The 21,347-nt window shown below is 36.1% G+C and overlaps 2 protein-coding genes across 9 annotated transcripts in view; one reads left to right on the top strand and one right to left on the bottom strand.

Moving 5' to 3' along the window:
* EXOC6B (exocyst complex component 6B) overlaps positions 1-21,347 on the top strand; it is a 696,544-nt gene that overhangs the window by 50,845 nt on the left and 624,352 nt on the right. Inside the window, exons 1-2 of one of the 8 annotated variants that reach the window (XM_027131996.1) lie at positions 8,219-9,549; positions 13,487-13,598. The exons of 5 other annotated variants lie outside the window; for them this stretch is intronic. The gene's annotated coding sequence lies outside the window, so the exon portion shown is untranslated. Of the gene's footprint in view, positions 1-8,218; positions 9,550-13,486; positions 13,599-21,347 lie in introns of those variants that run through there. 2 more of the 8 variants (XM_027131995.1, XM_027131998.1) reach the window with 2 other exon arrangements.
* On the bottom strand, positions 9,573-13,100 carry LOC113633648 (general transcription factor IIE subunit 1-like). The gene is given in 2 exon segments (XM_027132004.1): positions 9,573-10,916; positions 10,919-13,100. Coding segments are annotated over 2 exon segments (1,080 nt in total). The 5' UTR covers positions 11,640-13,100; the 3' UTR covers positions 9,573-10,557.

Raw genomic sequence — 21,347 nt, 5'->3', positions numbered from 1 at the left:
GTCTGATTTTTGCTGGTTCTCTTTTGCCTACCTCAGGCTTTTCATAGTCAAGTTGTAGCATACCATAACAGTTCAAATGACTTGTCCAATGAAGCCATCCTTGATCACTCCTTAGAAGCAGAAATAATTATTTTCTTATCCTGGTTCCCGTAGCCCTTTATAAAAATCCATATCAGAGTATTTATTATATTTTATTATAGTTGTTTGTATCAGTTTCCTCTAATTGTTTGTGAATTTCTTGAGACCAGCGATAGTATTTTATTTATTATTGTTTTATCCTCAGTGTCGGATATAGAATCTGGAATGTAAGTGCTCCATAAAAGTTTAAAGTATAGTATAGTCTTAGTACTTTCTATATCATGTCATGTATGTATGTTTTGTTCCTCCAACTATTAGGTTACAGACTGTCTTATAATTTCTTTGTATTCCTTCTGTTATCCAGGCTGATGCAAAGAACATCCTTAAAAAATATTTACTGATTATTATTAGCCTTTCAGTATCTTCTGCATGGTAGTTCTTTTTTAGAAAAGCATTTATTGGTCCCTTGTTTTACAGAATGTCTCACTATATTTAAAAAAATCCAAATATTTTATTTAAAGGGGCCTTATTTCTATGATACGCCTATCTTAAGCAACAGCTCATTGATACTGTGACTGGTAAGATGGATCTTGCTTGCTTTCTTCTGTTTGTCTACTAGAATACTTAGAGGTAAATTTGTGGTTCACCTTCAGAAAAGATATGATATGCATCTTGTGTATCATCTTCACTTCTGGTCTTATGTTGCTGCCCTTTGTATCGATTATTGCTCTCCTGTTTTTAATTTTATTTAATGTTGTATTGTTTATGTCTTTATATGCCACTTTAGATCCTTAAACTAACTAAAAACCAGACAAAAACCTAGAAACCAGTGGTATTTTCATTTATCCTCCAAGTACTTATTGAATCCTGAGTCCTATGCCTTAAGAGATAAATAATACATAATACCTATCCCAAGAAACTGGAATTTGTTAATGTAGAAAACACTTGATGTAAGAAAGGTTAGACAAGAGGGCTTTGGGAGGTGATGGGAGGCATAGGGTTTGGAGATTTAGGTGCTTCTGGAGAAGGTGACATTTGAACTGAATCTTGAGAAATGGCTAGTATTTTGATTGGTAAAAAAGGAGAGATTGGGCATTCTAGTAGGTGGAAACAGTAAGTGACCAAGAAAATATAATTTGTGTTATTCATTAGGGTTATCCACCCTAAATTTCTGTTTCTCTTCCCAGTCACATGTTATGATTGCATGTCCTTGCCCCTTGGAAGTTAGGTGTGGCCATGTAAGTTGCTTTGACCAATGATGTGTGAGCTGAAGTGATCTGAGTCATTTCCATATAGAAGATTTAAGAATCCGTGCATTCACTATGCTTTCTTTTCCTCTGCCACAGTGATCTGCAGTGCTCTGATTAGCCTGTGGGCCAAATATGGTCTGCCTGTATTTGTAAATAAAGTTTTATTGGAACATAGCCATCGTGATTTGTTTATGTATTGTCTATGGCTGCTTTTGCACTACAACAGCAAAGTTGAATAGTTGTTACAGAGAGCGTATATCCCATAAGGCTGAATATATTTACTATCTGGCCATTTATAGAAAAGTCTTGCTGACAGCTGCTCTGGATATTGGCTGCTTAGAGTGAGGATTTTGTAGAGCAGAGACTCGTGCTGACCCACAGTGGACATATGCATATGCCGTCAGAAAGAAATAAATCTGTATTCACTGATATTTTGGGGTTGTTTGTTATAGTAGTATAATCCAGCTCATCCTGACAGTCAGGCTCTTTATAGGAAAAATATTTCAGTTGCTCACAGAGGAAGAAACCTTATGGACAGGAGTAGTGTGGAACAAAGATGGATAGGAATGTTAGGGTACTGTTGTGAAAGTATGAGACTGTTAAGCTCAGGTGTTTAGATTTTATTTAGAATCCTCAATATGGAATCAGGACTTAACAATTTTTTTTGAGGGACTGAAGAATAGTATGGTGGGAGCTTTATGGTAAAAAGTTTAATCTGCCAATAGTTATAGAAAGGCTGGAGCATTCGTTGAGTCAGGAATTTGATCTCTGTAAAACAAAAGTCCCTGGAAACTGGACTGACAGTGGTTTAAATGGAGTTTTTTTTTCCTTAAAAAGTTGCAGTGACTTAATTTCTTGTGCCATTAATGCTTAATAGCAACCTCAGATTTTTTGTAATTTGAGCTGTTTATACAAGTGAGGAAACATCATTGTAAAGGGAGTTGTGATAGTTGAGGGCCAGTTTTTTAATTTCCTTCTTTTTTTCTTTGATTTCCTCTTTTTTAGGTAAAGCAAACACATCAGACACTGCCATCAACTCAGTGAAATTTGGTGTCAGGTAGCCTAAGGTAGTTTAAAGTGGAAAAATGGTCACTTTAGAATTCGGTCTTACTGCATCTCCTGTTACTTCATCTGCTATATATCTGCTGAAGGAAACCTTCGTCAGTTTGCCAAGTTACATGAATGCAGCTGAGAGGATATAGCAGTTCCTCAAGGTTAAAATATAATATTTTAGGGTACTGAATCCTTCAGGCTTCCTAAAGCAGTTTCATCCTGCATATATGATGTTTTGAAGATACATAGAAGGAAAAGAAGAATGATAATAACAACGAAAAATGCTGTAGAAAATTCCTGTATAATCAGGTTATTTTGTAAAGTGATGGACAAACTTGTTCTTCTAATCCTTTTTGGCTTTAGTGAAAGAATGTTCTTTTTTACTTGTTTTGATTTTACTGGCATAGCGGCCTTTAGAAATTTGGAAAATTCATTGCATTGCAGGCCTGTTTTGTTATTTATTAAACTGTTAATTATTCCTTTTCTCTTGGAGTTTATATTTTAATAATACAACATCTCACATATAGACCATTTCTTTAAAAGAAATAAACAGTACAGAAATATTTTTCTGCCTTTTTATTGATTATGAAAATAATACATGTTTATATTGCTTGGGACTCTGGTTGCAAGTTATAGAAACTCTATGTGAATTAACTTTAGCAGAACAGTTTAATATATTAGCTTACTGTGAGCAGGCATCTGCAGAAACAGGGTGAGCTGGTATTAGGTAAGACTGCAACATGGGACTCTTGTGTTTTTCTCTTGGCAATGTGTTTTACATTTTTAGTAAATGTTTTCTGTGTAGTTGAAAAATGCAAACAATGTGTTTATATAACGTGTATATTTATAAAGTTATGTATATTTTGTATTGGGGCAGCAAGTTATAATATGTACATTTCATATATGTATATTATATATTCTTTTTTTAAAAAAATTATTTATTTATCTTCAGCTGCGTTGGGTCTTCGTTGCTGCACGCGGGCTCTCTCTTTGTGAGCGGGGGCTACTCTTCGTTGCGGTGCGCGGGCTTCTAGTTGCAGTGGCATCTCTTGTTGCGGAGCACTGGCTCTAGGTGTGCGAGCTTCAGTAGTTGTGGCACGCGGGCTCAGTAGTTGTGGCTCGCGGGCTCTAGAGCGGAGGCTCAGTAGTTGTGACGCACAGGCTTATTTACTCCGTGGCACGTGGAATCTTCCTGGAGCAGGGCTTGAACCCATGTCCTCTGCATTGGCAGGCAGATTCTTAACCACTCGCCACCAGGGAAGTATCTATATATTCTTTTTTTATGGGCAGATAGAGAAATAGATGAGTGTGGGATTCCGTGTCAGTATACTTATACTTTAATCATGGCTCTGTGACTTGGCAAATAATTTATCTTATCTGTGAGTCAGTTTCTTTGTATGTAAAATGAAAATAATACTGTTACTCTATATCATGGGATGGCTTTGAAATTAAGCAAGATAGTACATACAGAGTGTTTAGAACAGTCCTTTATAAGTAGTGAACATGGACTAAATGTTATTATAAATACTGTAATGTTTATATTATATTATTAATGTACACGTGCACTATATATATATATTGTGTTAATATATGGATAGATACTTAAGGACTTTGTATCTTGCTTTCTTCACTAAACTGTTTGTTTTCTTTATTATATTTTTGAACTTTAACACCTTTTAGAAAACTGACAAACCTAAAGGAAATAAACTTTAGAGTTCATTGGTGATCTTAACTTTCCTCTGAAACATGGCATTTTTGGAAAACCTTTGCTTGAGCATGCTAGCCTTTAACCCAAAGATGTGATGTGTTCAGAAGGAATAGGAGATGACTAATACCCATGAATGGCTGAACGTGTTGGTTATTGAAATTTGTATATCCCTTTCCTGAATTGAAAAGATGACTTTTTGGTATAAACAGACTAAAGATCAACCAGGGACTCTTTATCAATATATAAAATGACAGTTTTTTCATTACTAGCATGAATCATATTATGACTAGATTTTAAGTCTGTTTTTATTATTGTGCTCTGCAGAATGACCGATTTGTTATTTGCACTACTTGTGTGGAATTTACTATTGCTGCCTGTTTATATTTTCAGATGTAGCCTGTCGCCCTCTTAAGATTGCCAGTACTTATAAACTTTTCTTATGGGACTGAGTGGTGATATAATGAATGTGATTTTTTGAATTGTATAATGAAATATATCAACACTTGCAAAACCTGCGAAACCCAGCGAACCAGTATTTTTCAAATGAACAATACCTGATGTTACAAAATCATACATGGGTAAAAGATTCATTTGAAGTATAAGATAGACCAATGAATTTTAATCTAGAACTCATCAAGTTTTGAGGTTGTATCATAAATTTGTGTGTGTGTGTGTGTATATATATATATAAAGTTTTCTGAAAAGGCTTAAAAATACTTTCTCCCCTTTCCAACTACATATGTGCAAGGCTGGGTTTTCTTTATGTACTGTAACCAAAACCCCACATTTTAATAGATTTAATGTAGAAGTGGTTATAGAGTCCAGATATCTTCTGCAGACATTAAATATATTTGCACAAATGCAAAAGACTCTTCCAACTATTTTTTATTTGTTTATTTCAGAATATAAAATTATTTTTCATAAAATATATTCTTTAACATGTAAATATTATTGGGTTTTAATATTAATGAATTAATATTTCTAATTTTCAGTTTTAATTTCTAATATAGTAAATATTGATATATATATAAATCAATGTAAACAAAAGTTCTTTAGGGTTCTTAATATTTAATAGTATAAAAATTAAAAATTGTGTTTAAAATGCTGGAGAGCTGATAGTTTAGATGAAAGGAAACTGAAGAAACATGACAGTTGAATGTAATACATGGTACTGGGTCGGATACTCTCCAGGAGGAAATGAAAACACTCTAAAGAACATTATTGGGACAGTTGACAGGACTGGAATATGGACTATGGATTAGATTATAATTGTATCAATGTAAATTTTTTGAATTTGATAATTGTATTATAGTTAGATAAGATAGGAAATACACATTGTAGTTTTAAGGGTATAATACATGCAACATATTCTAAACATACATGTACATATATGTAGAAGAGAAAGTGTTAAAACAAATGTGGCAAAAACATTACAAATTGGTGAATTCTGTATAACGGCTAAATAGGAGTTCTCTATTATTTGTACAATGTGAAGTTATTTCAAAATAAAAATTAAAAAATTATGAAGTAATATAATGAATCTCTTAGAAGTGGATTTTACAGATTAATTGGTGAGTGTCTTTTTGTGCTTGTGAATGACTGAGAGGTTTTGAGCAGTGGATAACTGGCTATGTAAGTCCTTTGGAGTTTTCACTGCTTTTCAGAGGACACTCCTTGTGCTCTGCTGCCCCCTAGTGACTTTTATGCTCATCAGCAGTTTATTCTGCAAGTACAAGTTGGGAATTTGGATCACTGTAGTCATCATTTAAAAATAATTTAGTATCAACTAAAAGGATTGTTTTGGGGGGGTGGAGGAAGATACTACTGTGAAGATCTCATGATCTGTTTTGTCTTATAATTTTTTAAAAATTATATTTTTGTTCTTGTGGTTCCTTTGAATTGTATCCTCAGTCTCCCCTTCCCCCCCCCCCCTTTTTTTGAAGATAGTACTTATTGGTTCCTCATCTGACAGAAACAGTAGAATTTCCTGTATTTTCTTTCCCTCTCTTTTCTGTGACCACAAGTATTAGTCAATAATATTATGTTAGTGTTTTACTTTATAGTCTTAAAATGTTTAGAATTCTGCTAGCCCGTAATCTCTCATTTGCAATATGAAAATTCCAAAGACTCTGAAACCATTTGTCGTCAAAAGCTGTCTGAATCATTTGGCAACAAAACTTGATGTGAGTTGCTGTGAGATAGTGATAGTCTTTATATTTACCAGTTGTGTGAATATTCCTACATTTGCTGCAGAGTTACTAATGTTACTAAACTAAACCCCAAGGGTTTTAGATTAGGAATTGTAGACTTGTACCTGATTTGCTTAGCTTTGACTCCCAGTTATGACGTATGAAGCGTCACCAGCTTATACTACTTTCTATCTTTTCTCTCTTCTTTTTATTAGTTGTATAATTTTTACATACTATTTAAAAAATTTTTATTAGAGTATAGTTGATTTACAATGTTGTGTTATCACATACTATTTTTTTTTTTCTTTCTTTTTTTTTTGCGGTACGCAGGCCTCTCACTGCTGTGGCCTCTCCCGTTGCGGAGCACAGGCTCTGGACGCACAGGCTTAGCGGCCATGGCTCACGGGCCCAGCTGCTCCGCGGCATGTGGGATCTTCCTGGACCGGGACACGAACCCGTGTCCCCTGCATCAGCAGGCGGACTCTAAACCACTGCACCACCAGGGAAGCCCACATGCTATTTTTATATACCATATTTTGTCTCTCTTAATCTGATCTTTTTGTCTTAGAGTTGCAGTTAAATATGTTCCCTTATTACTTCCAGTCTTTTTTGTTGACGTTTCTCTTGTTATTTAGTTTGGTTGGAGTTTTTCTCTACCAGTTACCTTCAGATGGACTTATATAAACAATAATTTTTGAGTTCTTGTATATTCAGAATGGCTGCTCTGTAGACTGTACATTCAAAGGACAGCTTCATTGAACTTAAAACTTTGACTCGTATTTTGTTTCCCTGAGTATTGTCTTCTGGTGTTCGGTGTTGTAGAAAGGTCTGATGGCTGCTAGATTTTCTTTTCCTGATTATTGACTGTTTTTTTTCTTTTGCTGTCTTTTGGTTCTTCTTTTTCTAATCTATAGGAATTACTCTAAGGATTACCACATGCATCTTTGACTCATTAAAGTATAATATAAATTAATTCTTTTATCATTTCCTTGATACTACTAGGACCATATAACACTTCATTTTCATTTACCCTTTCCCATCTGTTAATCTATTGCTGTCATGAATTTTAATTTTACATGTCATTTAGTGCCCCCAAGACATTATTATTATGTAGAGTCAGCATTCATTTATGTTTACCCCTTTTTGGTTTCCTACATTTCTGTGCTTTATTCTGAGATTACTTTCTTTTTGCATGAAGAACTCTCTTTAGCATTTCTTTGAATGCAAGCCTAATACTGACACATTCTCTCATTTTTTTGCTTGTTTGTATGAAAAGTGTCTTTATTTTACCTTAATTTTTTGAAATTGTCGTAAAATATACATAACAAAATTTACCATTTTAACCATCTTTAAGTGTATAGTTTAATGGCATTAAGTATATTCACATTATTGTGCAATCATCACCATCATCCATCTTCAGAATTTTCGTCATGTTCCCAAACTGAAATTCTGTGCCCATTAAACAATAATTCCTCATTCTCCCCTTTCCCTTCTCCTGGCAGCCACTATTCTACTTCCTGTCTCTATAAATCTGACGCTTCTGAGTACTTCATATATGTGGAGTCATACAGTATTTGTCCTTTTGTGACTGGCTTATTTCACTTAGGATAATGTCTTCAGGGTTCATCCATGTTGTAGCATGTGTCACAATTTCCTTCTTTTTTTAAGGCTGAATAATATTCCATTGTATGTGTACCACATTTTGTTTATCCATTCATCCTTCGATGAACATTTGAATTGCTTCCTCCTTTTGGCTGTTGTGAATAATGCTGCTATGAACATAGATGTGTAAATATTTCTTTGAGTCCCTGATTTCACTTTTTTTGGGTATGTACCCAGAAGTAGAATTGCTGGATTATATGGTAAATTATTTTTAATTTTTTGAGGAACTGCCAAATTGTTTTCTGTAGTGGATGTACCATTTTACATTGCCTGCCTTAATTTTTAAGGGACTTTTTTTTTTTAAACTAGTTTTAGGATTCTAGGCTGGCAGTTTATTTTTTTTCAGCACTTTACTGTATATAATTCAATTGTTATTTGACATATATTTCCTGTTAAAAAGTTAGCTCTTAATCTTAATGTTGTTCCTTTAATATTTTTTACTATGGTTTTGTTTTTCTGCAGTTTTACTATGAGGTGCTTACGTATAGTTTTCATTGTATTTATCCTGTCGGGTTTGTAGAGCTTGAAACTGTGGATTGATGTCTTTCATTAGTTTTGGGAAATAGTTGACTCTGATGTTTTAAATATTGCCATTTCCCCATTATAGAAAGACTAGACCTCTTTCTGCAGAGTCACAAATTTAAAACTATTTTCCTAGTAACACTAAGATATTGCTTTCTTCTTTTACTCACATTCTTGCAGGAGAATATAGTGAAGTACGCCAGAGGCTATATGATATGTGAAGACAGTCGTTGTTTTAATGGCTAATGTAATATATGCTTGTGTATTCTTATGTTTAAATTTTTATTCAGCTTTAATTTTTAATGTGATAAATGTCAATAAATATAACCACGTATACAAAAGTTCTTGGGGAGATCCATATTTTTTAAGAGTATGAAAATATCCTTAAGCCAAACAGTTTGAGAACTGCTGGGGTAGGCATTTTGACTCTATCCCATATATTTCATATTTTTTATAGTCTTCTATATTTTATATATTTTTATTTTCCTCTTTATGCTTTTTTTTAAATGGGAAGAGTAGGCATTTTAATTATGCTCCAAGGTGTTACAGAGCTAGATTAACAAATTTCAGTCAGTATAAAATAGACTTATTGTCAATATTCAGTCATAATACAACCCAGGTAAATGAATCATTACTTTATACAAGGCTCAGATGTTTAAAATCTATCTTAACTTTACACATGTACTATAAAATGATAAATACTTAAAATGACAATGCAAGGGAAATATTATAAAAATACAATTGTTGTAGACCCTTGTATGAAAGCTCTTTAAAGTTCTGCCTTAAGGAGTAATACCATGCTGCATATCAGAACCAAAAATAAAGCATTTTCCTTGAGGTTACAATGCTCAGCGATATACTGGATGAACTCTAAAGTACCATGCCTGACAAGAATCAGAAGAGACAAGGCCTTCAATAATTTGAGAGAAAAAAAAAGAGAGAGGAGTAATCAATTGTCATATGCTGATTTCTGCTGGAATGGCCTCTTTAAACAATTATAGCACTGTGGAAGAACTGAAGAAGGGGACCAGTCTCAGCTTTATATAAAGGATTTCCAAGTCAGCACAAACTCAGACAGTGTTAAAAGGTACTGTTCCCAGTACTCTCCACTCTTCAACCGTTTACATGGACTCCTCGTCCTAAGTCCGTTTTTTCTCTAATTTCTTCCTAAGGGCTTACCAAACACACTTTCTGTTTTCTATTATCCAACATACAAACCAAAAGGCATTAAGCAAAACAATATCTGTCAGTCAAGTCAGTTCTAAAGACACCAATTTTGGTTTAAGTATTAATCTTGAGATTTACACATAACCATCCTTCTTCCACAGACACTCCCACCTCCCCTTACATATTGACTCCATCCTAAACTGTGAAGCAATATGAAGTCTTAAGACTTTTTTTTTTTCCTTCATCAATGATTTGCCTGTTGCCAAGCTGCTTGGTTGGCAGCAATATCAGGAGCTGTTTGGAATGCTTGGTCAGAATATATAAGAAGGATGTGGTCAGTGAATTACTGTAACCTATCAAAGTGAGCTTCTACAGGCAGACATGAAGAATTTACCTTTAGACTTCTCGCACTCATTTCAGAAGGGAGAAAATGTGTCTTAAAAGGGAAAGGAAAAAAATTAGATAAGGAAATACAGCAAAATATTAATACTGTAGTAATAGGAAAGGGAATGCTACCTACATTGTGGGGAAGTTTCTGGCATAAAAATCAAACTTTCTCTCCCATTACTCTTTGCACAAGATTAACAGTTGATTTACATCAAGAGGGGCAGAAAGCCACTAAACACTTTCTTCAAAGGTAGGGAATTTCTTTTTGAAATGAGCATTAGAGAAGGGAGGAAAAGGTAGGGAAAGCTCAGTCAAAGAGGTCCTCAAACATGCGTTGTCTCATTGCTATGTACGCTTCCTTTTCATCTGGTGTCATTTGGGCCACCAGCTCTGGCTTCTGGCTCACTTCGCTGTAGGAGAACGGACGGCCAGCCACCATGACAATGGGGTCATCTGCTCCTTCCTCAAATTCATCCTCCTCCTCATCCTCTTCCCCATGATGTGCAGCCACAGCTGCCGCACAGGGTGGAGAGTCATTGTCTCACTCACTGGTCTCACTCTCAGAGTCACTGCCATTGGCAGTGGTCACAGGAGCAGCTGCCCCCACTGAGCCTGCTGTGGCAGAGGGGGTCTTCTTCTCATGAATGAGCAGTGCTCGCATGACCTCCTCATTATCATCTGGCCCCGCACGGCCTTCCTCACGCTCCTGAAATGAGTCTATATCTAAGCCACCTTCCTTCATCTCTTCAGAACTATGTGCTCCTTCGATAGTGCTCTCTCTTAACCAAATAGTTCTCTCTTTGGCAGATTTTCCCTCCAGTGAGGCTCGATGAAGATCGTCTTGGTCATCCATGTTAATGACAACATTCTGAGTGTATAAGTACTCATAAGACGGACCTTGGTGGCCCATGCTTCCTGGTGGTGCCCACCTGCCAGGGCAGCAGCTGCAGCCGCAGTTGCTGCACGGTCCTTGCTCTGTTTCAGGGCTGGTATTTCTGTGGGTTCTGGCTCAAGTATTTCATAGGCCAAGTTCACATCCTCTGTCTCTCAAAGCAAAGCATAAATGGGCTCAGTTTGTTCATTAAACCTTGCCAAAAGTGTGTGTGCATCTTTTTTGGGCATTGCTGATTCATCTTCTTTGACCTCTGTGTGGCAGAAAATATAGCGGAAAGTTCCTGTCATGGGATCAAAGAGCTGATTATCTTCTAAATCTGTAAAAGTACCACTGCAGATGGGACATTTGAAGGAGGCCCGGTTGGTGGAATCTCTCTCATCAGTTTCAATCCTCCTTCTCATGTGGTCCAATTTATATTTTACCACATAAACAAGAGTACAATAATTGATAAAGTAGTAGTTGTGGTGAGTGGTTTTCCCATCTGCAGCAGTCTCCACCCTCATTCTGCACTTGATGAATTTGTCTCCCTTTAAATTATTCAAGAGTGATCGAAGTTGCTTCTGATCAAACTTGAGCAGCTCCAGCATGTCCTCCTCTTTCACACAGAGGTTTCGGATCAAGATGTCCAAGGCCAAAGGATGCTCAATGCCATAAAACCCCCGGATCACATACTTGGCTAACTGCTTCAATGCTGCAGGAACCTCGGTGAGGACATCTGGATCTGCCATCTTTAGCAGCAAACTTCAACTTTAAATGTACTGACCAAAGCACATCCTGCATGGGGAGGGCCCTGTGCCACATCATTTAGCCTGTTACCTTTGCCTGAAACACCTTAGGGGACCCAGAGTGAATCCTTGAACACTCCCACTGCAGCTTCCCTCAGCGCCTCCACTACTGGCTTAAACGAGCCGTGCCACTTGTGCGACAAAGAGAACGCCCTATTCCTGCGACCAGCTTTAGAAACCACGTGCTACTTTCCTCTTTATGCTTTAATCTGGATATTTTCTGTTAATTTATCTTCACTAATCTCCTCTTGCTGATAAACTATCTATGGAGCTCTTAATTTTAAAAATAACATTTTCACTTCTGAATTTTCTCAATTTTTAAATAGCATAGATTTCAAGGCTCTGGTGAATTTTCCATCTTTCTGTCTATTTTGTTCTTTTTCCTTTTATTTTTTTTATCATATTAATCATAGACATTTCAAAGTCCTTTTCTCATAATTTCAATATCTGTGTCATCTGTGGATCTTGATTTTCAGTTATAGGGTCCTCCCCCTTGGCATGCTTGGTAATTTTGGACTGCATGGAGATAAAAAACTCTTGGAGGTTCTGGGTAACCTTCTCTTCCGTAAGAGAAGGTTAAACTCCCCCCAACCCCGTCTTTTTCGGTAAGGTGGATAGAGTGGCAGTGATCTGAATCCAGTCAGGGTCAGAGCTATGGCTATCTCTGGTTCAGTACTGCCTTTTGCTATAGTCCTTCACATTTTCCAAACAGCGTTGGAGTGATGATTAGGGCCCCTATCCTCAGGTGGACACTGCATTCTAATCTTTACTCCATACCTCAAGACTACCTAAAACTCTGTTCTGCTTCTATGCTTGTCGTCTTAGCCTCTTGCCCGCTGTAGGTTAAGAATTCAGCGCATGTATTGAGGGAAAAACAGAAGAGTGTTGTGTTTTTTACCATTTTTCCTCTCTAGGATCTTTACCTCTTGTCTCTAATTTATGTCACTTCAGTGCCACAAAACTGTCAAAAGCTGATTTCTCTACCTCTTCTGCTTGATTCCTACACTGGAAACTTAGCCTCTTGTGTGCAGACTTGGCAAATATCTTGGGAAAAAGTGACTAAAGAATGTTGGCACACCCCTTCTCATTCTTCCCCTGGTCTCCAGCATTTTGTTCCCTTAATTTCTGATCATCTTAGCAGCTCTGTAAGTCAACCAAGAAAGAACATCAAAAATAGGTATGCAGAAAGCCTGGATAGGTGTCAGTTCAGATTGGAGCAGGGGAAATGGGAGCATCAAGAGAGAGTTTTCCAGAAAAAGGGGGGGAGATTCCCATAAGAAAGGAATGGTAATCTTAGTATACAACCTGGCTTAAAAGTGAAGAATATTTATATAGTTAAACTAATACAAATGTTGTTTATTGGTTTTAAAGACAAAGTACTGGTAAACCATAAAAGACAATTATGATTCTGGAACAGAATATATATGTTATTAACCCAACCCAGTCAATGTAAAATTCACTTCAACAGTTGGAAGAAAGTGAGGAAAACAAATGAAGAGAAAGTAAAGGGGAGCTAATGCCTCACTTTGCACAATTAGGGGGTCAAGGTAGTCATAGATGATGATGTAAGAAATAAAAGCATAAGTATATTATTAAGAAATAAAAGTACAATATTAAGCATAGTATATTAAATTACAAAAATAACCTTTAGAAAAACTAAAAGTGGTATAAGTATGTTGAGAGGAGAGGGAGGGGGAATGATATGGTATGATGAGGTAAATCTCTGATTATAGCAGAAAGACAATATCTAAACTGATTAAAAAAAAGCAATATTATTATATGTTTTACAGATATGGGCTTACCTCCACAAAATTAAGACCAGAAACATTTTAAAAAGCTCCAAGTGGTTTTCTCTGGAATATTAAAATGGAAATCCAAGAAGCTTAAAGATCCTCAAGCAGGGTAAACACAAGCAACAAAACTACAGCAAGGCACCACAAAAGGAATCACAATAATAGCTTAAAAGATGGGAAGGGGGAAATGGAATTATACTTAATTAATTAAAAAGAAAGCAGGAAAAGAGGAAATCATTTACATTAATATAATTACCTATTTGACTAGGTTTAAGTCTGTTATCTTGTTATTTATTATTCATTTGTCCCATCTGTTCTTTGTCCCTTGTTTTCTCTTTTCTTACTTTCCTTAACTAAATTAGATTAACTGAATATATCTTAGGATTCAATTTTCCCCCACTATTGTCTTATTCAGTATACCTTTTTGTTATATATATATTTTAGTGGTTGCTGTACGGTTTACAATATGCATCTTTAACTTATTACATTTGCTATTGCCTGAATGTTTTGTGTCCCTTCAAAATTCATATGTTGATACCTTACCCTTCCCCCCCACTCCCCCTGCCAATGTGATGATATTAGGAGGTGGGGCCTTTGGGAGTTAATTAATTCATGAGGAAGTCATGAGAGTGGAGCCCTCTTGAAAGGGATTTGTGCCCTTGTAAGAAGAGACATGAGAGCTTGCTCTCTCTCTCTCTGTTCTCTGCAATGTGAGGATACAGTGAGAAGATGACTGTCTGGTAAACCAGGAAGCTGGCCCTCACCAAACACTGGATATGCTGTGCTTTGATCTTGGACTTCTCAGCCTACTGAACTCTGAGAAATAAATTTTTATGAAGCCACTCAGTCTATGTAATTTGTTATAGCAGCCTGAACTGATTAAGACAACAGTTGGCCTTCAAATGATATTATACCTATTCATATATAACATAAGATCCTTGTAACAGTATACTTTTATTTCCCCCATTGACCTTTGAGTTATAGTTAGCATGTATTTTACTTCTACATATGTTATGAATTCCACAATTCATTGCTATTATTTTTGCTTTAAACTTTCAGTTATCTTTTAGATAAATTTAAAAAATGATAAAAATCTTTATATTTATCATTTCCTATGCTCTTTATTCCCTTGTATATATCCATATTTTGACCTGATTTTATTTCTTTTCACCTAAGGAACTTACTTTAATGTTTCTTGTAGTGCAGGCATGCTGGAAACAACTTCTCTAAGATTTTGTCTGAAAAAAAGAAAATCTTTGTCCTTAGGTTTTGGAGAATATGTTTGCTGGCTATAGAATTCTAGGTCTACAATTTTTCCTTCAGCACTTTGGAGATATCTTTCCATTGTCTTCTTGCTTACATAATTTGGATGACAAATCTGCAGTCGTTTTGTTTGTTTGTTTGTGTTCTTTTTTCCCTCCTCTGTATCCTTTTAAGTTTTTTTTTTCCCCTCATTTTTTTTTTTTACTGTTTTTCAGCAACTCCAAGAAGCCTTTTCTGATTAATCCAATTCCACAGCAAACATTACGTTTTTATAATGCTGTACAGATTTAGGTGTACAGATTTAAACATTATATTAATTTCTATACAGATTTATAATTACCTTCAATTGTGTTTCCTTGTGTGTTTCTTATTATAGTATGTGCTTCCTCAAAGGGAAACATTCTTGTCTTCATTTTAGTAAATTCTCAATAAATGCTTACTAAGTGAGCCTATGATGGTAAAATGTCCAAACCACCTGGTATAGCCAGTTTTCTTGTTTCTGAGAAAACAGTTTTTTTTTTTTTTTTGTGGTACGCGGGCCTCTCACTGTTGTGGCCTCTCCCGTTGCGGGGCACAGGCTCCGGACGCGCAGGCTCAGTGGCCATGGCTCACGGGCCTAGCCGCTCTGCGGCATGTGGGATCTTCCCGGACCGGGGCACGAACCCGTGTCCCCTGCATCGGCAGGTGGACTCTCAACCACTGCGCCACCAGGGAAGCCTGAGAAAACAGTTTTTGTTTAACTTGCTGTGGTCATTTTATTTTATTATTTGGTTATTTTATTACTTAGTAGTCATATTTCTCTTGCCTTTTAAAAGTTTATTTCTTCTGGTTTAGTGTATCATGAACATTTAAGAAAATTACTCCTATTTCCCCTCATTAAGTAAACAATCAAGTTACTCCTTAGATTGGAGAACTGAAGTGTGATAAGCATATTCCATAGCTTTTGGAGAGTGACCTAAACATAACCCTATGGAGAAGTAATTTACTGGTAAGCAATATTTGTTTCTTCAGTGATGTTTGGGGCCATATTAGATTGTCATTTTGTTAACTGAGAATTGACCTGTGTAGGGTGTCAGATTCTCCAAAGAAGTCATATGATCTAGGCCAGATTAACTGATAATATATAATTGATGATAGATAAGTACTGAAAATATGCATTAGGCCTCAGGTAGATATCTAACGAATTATATAGGGTCATTTCTGAAAGGCAGGCAATTAATTTTTCCCAGTTACCCATTGTAAATTACTTAATTCCTTGTATTGAACCAATCATTTGGCTTTAGTGACCTCTGTTTTCAGAAAAATGTCTCTTAACATGTTAAGCTAGTCTGTCTCCAGTCTTTTTTTTTTATCGTGTGAGTTTTGGTATCACTCATTCTGTTAAATTTTATTTTGATTGTTTTAGAACCATTTTTCCATATAAGTCCATATAGATCAAGGTTGTTTCAGATCTTTTTTTATCTTTCAAAGTATTAAAAATAAGATCATTTTAGTGTCATTTATGTAGTTGAACATGTATTTTATTTCTTGGTGTAGGCATAAAGTAAATTTATTGACTAGAGTGGATACTAAAATGACTCTATGTAGAGAGAGTTAATGACAGAAGTAAAGTCTTAATCAAAGACAGTGACCAGCATTTCTAGCCCTATCTTGGAACACAAAGGACTGTATAGCAAGGCTGACTGTGATATGCCAGGGCAATGTTTTGGGAGTATGATCCAGATCATTGGTTCTGGATGCTGACATTTGAAAATGATTTCTTGGTGGTGCATATGTGACCTTGGAATTATGAATTGTCTTAGAATTTCTTTTCAAGGGAAGGAAGCATATAAACGGGAGGGTAAACAAATATTTTGTTAATAATTTGCTGTAAAGACGGTTTATTACAGTTTAATATTAAACAGCTCAGGAGCCCTAAAATTTATCTCACTTGGTTCTAACTGGTGTTTCTTGCTGACACATGGTGTGAATCAACTGTCCTTCCAACTTGAAAAAGCAGAGAGCTCGCTGACACAACTCCTTTGTTCTAGGGAATTGTTTCCACTGTGCCTTCAAAAAAGAGGGACATTAAAAGCTTTGGCTCATAGCAAGTTCTCTCCAAGTTGGACACAGTTGGGGGGCTGAATCTTGGCTAAAGAAAGTGGGGTTGGTGATTTCTTTTGTATCTTGGATTTTTTTTTTTTTTGAAATTGAACATTTACTTTTTCAAGCTCTCTACTTGACCTTATGTGATTAACAGTTCTTCCTTCCCCCTTAAAATGGAACCAGAAAATCTCTCATATGCTGGTGTTTTCCAGGGTTCTCCTTTCTTAGGTCCTAGAGTTGCTTGGGTTTCTGCCCTTCCTCATAGTTGAGTTTTCTTTTGTGAAAATATTCATGTACCTACTTAACAAAGCAAAACATGAACATGGAAGGTTTAATGACAAAATTATGTCTCAAAAGATCTCAGGGCTTCCCTGGTGGCACAGTGGTTGAGAGTCTGCCTGCCGATGCAGGAGACACGGGTTCGTATCCCGGTCCGGGAAGATCCCATATGCCGCGGAGCGGCTAGGCCCGTGAGCGATGGCTGCTGAGCCTGCGCGTCCGGAGCCTGTGTTCCGCAACGGGAGAGGCCACAACAGTGAGAGGCCCGCGTACCGCAAAAAAAAAAAAAAAGATCTCAGAAGACTGGAAAAAGGATTATAATTGTAATAGATAGTAAGTAGTAGATTCAGACTATCAACTGAATGAATATAGCAATGTATTATAAAAACAAATTAAAAGATTTTATGTGACTTTAAGCTCAATGTACAGTATAACTGCCAGAAACACTAAAGCATTAGGCTGTTTTAATAAGGCCGAGTAACAAAGTTAAAGGAGATGAGTCTTATTTTCCTAGTTTGACCATGTTTGATCTGAAAATTGCTTGTATTTATAGCGTGCTTTCTGTGTGCCATGTACTGTTTTGAGTGCTTTACTTACATTATGCCATTTAATCTTTACACAGCAACTGTATGAAATGGTTTTTATTATTATCTACATTTTATAGACGTGGAAACTAAACTATAGAGAAGTTTAATAACTTTCCCAAGGTCACAAAATTAATAACCAAGACGAATCCAGGAAGTTTGACTTTGAAGCCTGTGCTCTTGACTACTGTACTACACTGCCTGTTTTGTTGCATTTTAAGAATGTTGACTACTAGAATGTGTCTAGAGGGTAAAAGCCTGAATTGAAAGGCTGTATGTAGAATAGTTGAATAATTTGGATTGTTGAGTCTGGAGAAGGGAAAGGAGGGACCAAGGACTCGTTTTTGGTGGTCCTTTGAGGGCAAAAATAAGATAATTGGTGAAAATTATAGGAAGGCAAATTTTATTTTTTATAAGAACTTTGCAACAGCTATTGAAATGGGATTGGTTGCCTTGTAATGAACTTCCCCTTACTAGAGCTGTTTCAGTGGAAGCTAGACACAAGTATGTGATAGAGATGTTTAAAAAAAATTGAACTTGTATTTGTGAATTAAGGCCAATCATTTCTGAGGTTCCTTTTTTTGGTACATTTCTATATTTCCATATTAAAGAGAGATCTTTAAAATGGCCTAGTGTATACTGCCCTTAAGCAAATGCTTCTGTGAAAAAAAGGCACAGTAATGATTCCTAATGGAAACATGGTGTGAGAGGAGGGGGTGTGTCCTCATTTATTTTCATCTAAAACATGAAGAGTTTTTTGTAAATAGCTTTATGATATTGGTAGGGAGTTCTTTGCATATCATGTTAGTGGTATAGGAAACAACAGAAAATAGCTTACTTTTCCAATTCACAAATCAAGTTACTTAAATTGAGTAATAGATCAGAGGTTCCATGGTAATAACCATTGAGGCCCCCCTCTTCCCCTCCCATTTGAAGGATCATGAAAGAACATTAATTGGTGAGGTTCATAGTTGCTATGGAAGGGCTCTAGGAAACTGCTGTGTGAGTTTTCGAATAAAAAATTTCAGTGTGTCAAATATATGTATGTTTTAAATACACTTTGAAGTTATGATCAGTAATGAGAAGGTTAGAATATAGAAGAGATACTGAATTTTTAAAATTCCAGAATTCCCTGGCAGTCCATTGGTTAGGACTCCATGCTTCCATTGCAGAGGGGCATGGGTTCGATCCCTGGTCGGGGAACTTAGATCCCACAAGCTGCGGCAGCGTGACCAAAAAAAAAACACAAATTCTGATCAGTGGTGATTGCTTCTTGGGTTTGTAGGTGATAGATTGTGAGAAGAAATTCTTCTCTATTTTTTTACATAATTGTTTTTGAATAATTATTAAAAACTAGGCCCCAGGTTACTCTGAAGTGTTTGTTCTTGTTTGGTTTTTAATTTTAATTAATATTTTATTGAGCATCTACTATGAACCAGGTACTATTCTAGACTTTTAAAAATGCACTTCCTTTTCTCAATTATAAAAGCAATACATGTTTAAGAAAATAAAAAGTTAGAGAAGTAGAAGAAAGTCACAATTGCCTTATTCAAACCATTTGAACCATTCAAACCATTTTGCCATTTGTATTATTTGTATTATTTTGGTGATTTTCTCCTCTGCCTCCTCCCTCTTGTGCTCATCTTCCTCTGTCCCATTTTCCTTTTCTTCCCTCTCATCCTTTTTCTTTCATCTTTTCCTTGATATAACTGTAGCAACCTGGGGAAGGTAGATGTTTTTGTGTACTGGCAATGTCAGAAAGGTTGCTTCATGCGTGAAATGATGATATTGGTAACTACTCCAGTAGGATTATTTTTGAGCAGTAAGTGAGTTAGTGTATGTAAAATGTTCAACAGAGGGCTTGGTACATTATTTTTAAAATGCTTATGTTTACTGTTGTAATTTTGAGCTGGATTTATCCTTTAATGTTCTGGGTGATATCGGTATAGTAAGATTTCCTAGACTGAGTTGCTGGGTGGTTGAATGATTGGCCTCTAATTTTCTTACGAATTGGTACTATACGTAACTTTCCCCCTCATGTTCTTGAGCCATCATTACAAACTCAGACTTGCACCTCAGAGTTTTTTCAAAACCATGATCAGGTATAAATCAACTTAGCTGTTCCATATGATGTGTGGTAGGATTTCTCTGCATACCCCTGTGATAACCATTTAATAGAACACTTGATCCAGGTCAAAATAGAATAATGAAAAGTTGCTAAATAGCAGGGCATTTAGCATTGCCCTTTGTTCAGCTCTCCGTGACTGTACATTATGGTGTCTAGTCTGGGTATGAGACTAATGTTTATCATTATGGTACAGAATTCTTGACTACTTTTATGTTCTACCAAATAAAAATCTTTAACAGACTCCACCCTGCCCTCCCCCTTAAATAAAGAAAGACTTTGCCAACAAATTTTTTTCTCTCCTTTGAGAGTTAGCTTGGTAATTTGGAGCATATAACCATGATGTTTGGGAGCTGTTTCCATTGTTGCAGTCTGATTGTCCATGGTTTAATCATCAGTAGTTAAGAAAGAAAGCAAAAAATGGCTCCAGGCTGCAGAGTACCATAAAAACTTTCCACCTGGAAGCAATTTTTTTCTAAAAGCCCTTAGGGACTGCTGTCACCCTTCCCCTTCTATTGGCAACAAGGGCCAGAAATACCAGTTCCCTTCAGAGCCAGGTCTTGTTGCAATTTAATCATCTTCCTTTTCCTAGCTTCCAGAGAAGGTTTGAGGAGAGCTAGGGAAATAAATTATTCCCAGACACTTCTACAGTAGATTTCCTTGAACCTTCTAAGTCCCTTCTTCCTCTAATTCCTTCCTTTTCTATTTAGCATTTTAGCTGAAGTACAAATTATTTGCACTGCTAGAACTTGAATTTACTTTTGAAGCAAGAATGTTTATTATTAACTCTAGTGCTTGTCTTTGGAGAAAGTCTAAATGTTGAAACATTTTTGGGCACTGCTTTAGGCCCTTTGTCACTTTGTCTTCTCTGTGGGAGGTGGGCATTGTTCCAGGTGTAAACCCTCAAGGAACTCATGGTCCTGTAGGGGATATAGACATGTAAATAAATCATTACTGTGTAGAGTGCTCAGTGTAGTACCCTTTCAACAATATGAACAAATAAACATTTCAAAACAAAAGAGTATCAATTCAGCTTTCCATCAGTGAATGTCAATAGCGGTGGTGCCCATTAATTTCTAGGATATTATCATGCATTTGTTCAAGAACTTTAAGGCAAAACAGGATGATAGTACTTCTGGTGAAATTTACCTCAAATTACACATGGTTTCATAGGTTCAAGGATGGTTCAGATTTGCACAGTGTCAAAATGAGAGACAGGTGGTAAATGAGGATACTGTGACTGTAAAGGGGTACCATTTATCTTATATGACTTATCAAGGATAGGTCTAGGTGTTTTAACAGAATTTGTTTCTTCATCTTTTTAAAATAGAATTTTAAATATATTTCTTAAAAATAGGCTATTACATGCTGTAACAGGTTTTTTTTTTAATAAACATCTTTATTGGAGTATAATTGCTTTACAATGGTGTGTTAGTTTCTGCTTTATAACAAAGTGAATCAGTTATACATATACATATATCCCCATATCTCTTCCCTCTTGCATCTCCCTCCCTCCCACCCT

Source organism: Aethalodelphis obliquidens, unplaced genomic scaffold (assembly GCF_003676395.1).
Source record: "Aethalodelphis obliquidens isolate GAN/ISIS:26980383/991018 unplaced genomic scaffold, ASM367639v1 scaffold40, whole genome shotgun sequence".
NCBI lineage: Eukaryota > Metazoa > Chordata > Mammalia > Artiodactyla > Delphinidae > Aethalodelphis > Aethalodelphis obliquidens.
This window is presented reverse-complemented; position numbering and strand designations above follow the sequence as displayed.